This window comes from Echinops telfairi, unplaced genomic scaffold (genome assembly GCF_000313985.2).
Source record: "Echinops telfairi isolate 266 unplaced genomic scaffold, ASM31398v2 ScPeMD7_2291;HRSCAF=2852, whole genome shotgun sequence".
In the NCBI taxonomy this organism is placed as follows: Eukaryota; Metazoa; Chordata; class Mammalia; order Afrosoricida; family Tenrecidae; genus Echinops; species Echinops telfairi.
In genome coordinates, this window is record NW_022106189.1 from 29,923,476 (window position 1) to 29,927,861 (window position 4,386).

Below are 4,386 nucleotides of genomic sequence, written 5' to 3' on the forward strand. Positions count from 1 at the left end.
GTCTTCTCCATCAGACAGGGAGGGCTCAGCAAGGCCCAGGCTCTCCCAACAGTGTCCCAGCAGCGCCCGGGACAGTGAGGAGCTGGGGGCCGCACAGGAAGAATGTGTTTGGCCTGACCTGGTGGGGCCAGAGGGCAGCAGCCCGTGGACAATGGACTGTCTCAGGCTTCTAAGAAGGAAAGCAAAGTCTGAGTCAGTCCTGGTGACTTGGAAGCAGTTGCAGGACTGACCAGGGAGCCATTCTCCCAGGGGCCTGGGAACTGGACAGGAGGGAGGAGGGCAGGAAGGGGCCGGGATAGCTGCTAGGCCTTCCCTGTCCTCAGAGGTTCCACCGTCCCCTTCAAATCCATTCAACTGCATCTCCCCTTAGTCTCAGGCTCAAAGCTCTGTGGCCCAGCCTTGTCTGTCACCAGCTGATGGCCTGTCCCAGGGCCACCCAGGCACCCTGGCCTGCCATGCTATCATGTGGGGATGAGGAGGGGTGAGCTCCTGTTAGGGCCAGGCACTACTCTGACCATAAGCCAAACACTGCTGCCAAGTCAATGCCAACTCATAGTGACCCTACGGGGCAAGGTAGAACTGCCCCTATAAGTTTCTCAGCCTGTAACTCTGTACAGGAGTAGAAAGCCCTGTCTTTCTTCCATGGATCTGCTGCTGGTTTCAAACGGCTGACCTTGCAGTTAACAGCCTGTCCTGTAACCACTATGCCACCAGGGCATGGGACCATGTGCCTTCATTAGTCCATCTGCACCACTCTGGAGGCCAGCTTCATGTCACACACACACACACACACACACACACACACACACGTGTGCACACGCGCACACGCAAGTGCTGGCTCAGAGAGGTTGAGTGCCTGGCTCAGGGCCACGCACAGCCAGTCAGTGGCAGAGCCACGTAGGCCTGGGTTTCTCTTTGGGGCTCCACACCTCTCCCTGCTCTGAGAAAGCCAAGTCTTGAGCACCTCTGTGTATCCCCAGAGTCCGTGGTGGGAGCAGCAGCCGTTTGAGCAGTGAACTCTGGTCCCGGTACATGTGTGTAGGGGTGGGGTGGGGGTGTTAGTCTAGGGCTCTCCAGACACAGACGCTCTGAGGAGGGGCCCCCAAACCTCCTCCTCCTCCTGTGGAGCACACTATCATCAGAGTTCTCATCCAGCTGTAGGGACTGCCAGGGTCTGTGGAATGAATGAATTGAACGAATGAAGGAGCGTGTGCACCTTAGCCTAGAACCTTCTGAGAAACTCACCCCAGGCTGCGTCCGGTTTGGGGGGCTGGCAGATCCGGGTACTGGACCCCACTTGGCCACTTCCAACCCATGGGGCCTCCAGCAGGTGCCTCATTTCCCATCAGTCATCACCAGGGGCCATGTTTCAGAGTCCCAAAACCATGTAAATAAAAGCCTGGCCCAGAGCAATGGAAGGGTGGCTGAAGAGGGAGGCTGGGAGGGAGACCTGGGTGCCTGAGGTCCTACACAAAGGCAAGGCCTCTCAGGACGGAGCAGGTGGGCGGGCACCTCAGAGCAGGTCTGCCCAGCTGGCCAGTGTTGAGAACAGAATAGTTGGGCTCTGTGGGCCACTCACCGTGGACAGAACAGTGGGGCCCGTCCCAGCCAGGTGGGAGAGCCATCCCAAGTCAAGACGGCCCAGACAGACAGGCTGCTCTCATCTGCACCCTGAGGCTAACCAGCCATCTCCTTACCCAGCTGTCTTCCACAGCCGCCCCTCCTGGGCTGATTCCCAGTCGGGGAGCTTATTTGGCCGTGAGATAGGAAGCAGGATGTGCCTCCCCCCACACGTGGCCTCAGTTTCCCTGATGTTCAGAGGGGTGACTGGAATGCTTGATCAGCTGGGCAATGCTAGACCCCGGGGGCGAAAGGACTAGAATGTGGACAGCAGGGGGTGGGGGTGGGGGGTGTTGTCTCCTCCTGGTTTTCCCCAAGCCAGGTCTAGCCTCCTCTGCTTGCCCCCTGCAGTGTTGCCTAAGCCCAGATCGAACACTGGCACCAAGCCTGCAGCTCCCCCACCCCACATACACACCCCGAATGGGAGAAAGTAGGATGCTGACAACCCTATCAGGAAATAGTCTTTATTACAAAAAAATCTGCATGTAAACAAATAGCCACCACCCCAAAAACCTCCCTCCCGGATGCACACGGCACAGATGAGGGCAAGGGCGGAAGTCACAGTCCATCCCCACGCAGAGACCTGTGGGCAAGCTGTTGGGCTCAGGCTTCTGAGCGCAGCCAGCACACAATCCTCTGGCGGGGCCACAAGCCCAGGCAGCACCGTCTGTCCCTGGCCGTGCGGGTCCGAGGCGTCCAATAGGCAGTTCCAAGGCGCCCAGAGACTGAGCCGGCCCATGGGTCAGCCCCCTGCTGTGGGGCTAGAGGACAGAGAGGTCGTGGCAGGACTTGGACTTGGCACGGAATGCCATCTTGCGGCTGTTGCGGGCCACGATGCGGCCCAGGAAGCGCTTTGCCTTCTTGCCCAGGCTCTCACGCCGCCGAGTGCCCGCCTGCCGCCGTGCATTGGCCTCTTTGCTGTCCCTCCGAAGGCGTATCTGGCGCACGACACCCTCAAACAGCGCCTGCACGTTGTGGTGGAGTGCGGCTGATGTCTCAATAAACTTGCAGTCGAAGACCACCGCACAGGCCCGGCCCTCTGGGTGGGGAGAGGGGAGAGGGCAAACAAAGGCAGTGAATGCAGAGTGGGTGGGTGAGGAGTCACCTCGTGGCTGGGGTCCTCCTCAGAAGCACAGAGACCCCAGTTCCTGGACTGATGGTTCCCCGGCAGCACTGTGGGTCATTAGCAGCAAGTAGTGGGCCTGCTTTGAGGGAGTCCACCAAGGGGTGGCCCCACAGGGAGGCTCGTGCGTTGGTGGCACACTGGCTGAGCCGTTGGGTGCTAACCAAAAGGGTTGTCAGTTCAAGCCCACCCAGCTGCTCCTTGGTGATCTGCTTCTATAAAGATCCCACGGACTCAAGGGAATGGGGAGGCAGAAGGGCTGCTGAACCCAAAAGGAGAGGGTCTTCCCCAAGGAGAAGCGCACTCTGAGACTGGCCCAGGCCTGCCTTGGGGAGTCCTGCCATGGAGCACCTGAGCTTTCTTCTTGGGCATTGATAGCCACCTGAGCCAAGACAACTGGACTGTGGATGAGCCACGTCCATCTTCCCTCCCTCCTTCCCCAAGGGGCCTGCTGCCCGCCTGCTCACCATCCACGGAGACCTCTCGAGAGCGCACTAGGTCACTCTTGTTGCCCACGAGGATGATGGGCACATCGTCGGTCTGCCTTGCCCGCCGCAGCTGGACCCGCAGCTCTGAGGCCTTCTCGAAGCTGCCCTTGTCGGTCACGGAGTACACGATGACATATGCGTCCCCCATGGCCATGCAGTGGCCGGGCAGCCAGTGGCCTCCATCCTGGGGAAGTGATGCCCAGTCCTGTCCAGCAGCCCACGCCTCCCAGCCACGAACCCATCACTCCCAACAGAGCCCCAGCCCCCAGCCCACCTTCCAACCCACCCCACCCCTGCCACTGCCAGAGTCTCAGCCTGCATCCTACCTGATCCCAAATATCGTAAACCATGAGGGAGGCCTCTTCTCCATCCACCGTGATGCAGCGGTCATATGTGTGCCCTAAGCAGAAAGCCAGGAGCCAGGTTACCTGGGGGCCCCCAGTCCCTCCTTCTCAGCGCTTTCCTACCCTTGCCTCCTGACCCTGGGCATCCCAGGGGCTGGACAGACAGAAGTGAGACTGACAGGCCTGGGAAAGGTGGTGGCGGGTGGGGTGGGGGTGGGGGGCCAAAGGAGGTGATGTGACCTGTGCTTCCCTGAGACTCCCCTACCATGTCCTGGGCTCCGGAGGGCCCCCCCAACCCCCAATCTGGGCCCAGAGTGGCTCTGACCACAGTGGCCTAAGTTACATTGAGACCGTCACCTCCTTCTGGGAGCCATCGGTGACCAGGGCTCTTGGCATAGGAGTGTCCTCCACTAATTCCTGCAGGCCCAGCTGGGGGCATGTCTCACAGGATGGGCATATCCCAGAGAGGTCGTATGGGAGGGAACACTGAACCTTTTACTCTGGAACTGCCTCCCCCCAAGGATGAGAAGATGCTGCCCCTCTCTGTGCCCATCTGAGAAATGGGAGCGGCATGGTTCTAAAGCGTCTTCGCCAGGTAGTCCAGATCCCCAGCGCCACGGCTCCCCTGACCTTGCCCGGCCCTTTACCTGCGGCCTCGGCGTCAGGTCCCTCCTCCACGCCACCGAAGATGCGGGCCAGGGCGCTCTTGCCCACGCCGGGCGCGCCCAGCAGGAGGACCTTGTACACGCTGTCGTCGGAGTCGCTGCCGCCTGAGCTGAGCGAGTCGGAGGAGCCCTCCGGCCAGTCCAGC

The 4,386-nt window shown here is 60.5% G+C and overlaps 1 protein-coding gene across 1 annotated transcript; it reads right to left on the minus strand.

Moving 5' to 3' along the window:
• Positions 1-2,070: 2,070 nt before the first annotated feature.
• On the minus strand, positions 2,071-4,385 carry RRAD (RRAD, Ras related glycolysis inhibitor and calcium channel regulator; the record flags this gene model as incomplete). Its single annotated transcript, XM_004704849.2, has 4 exons — positions 2,071-2,659; positions 3,211-3,415; positions 3,558-3,631; positions 4,223-4,385. Coding segments are annotated over 4 exons (720 nt in total), but the record flags the coding sequence as incomplete, so codon positions are not given.
• Between the last annotated feature and the right edge of the window lies 1 nt (position 4,386).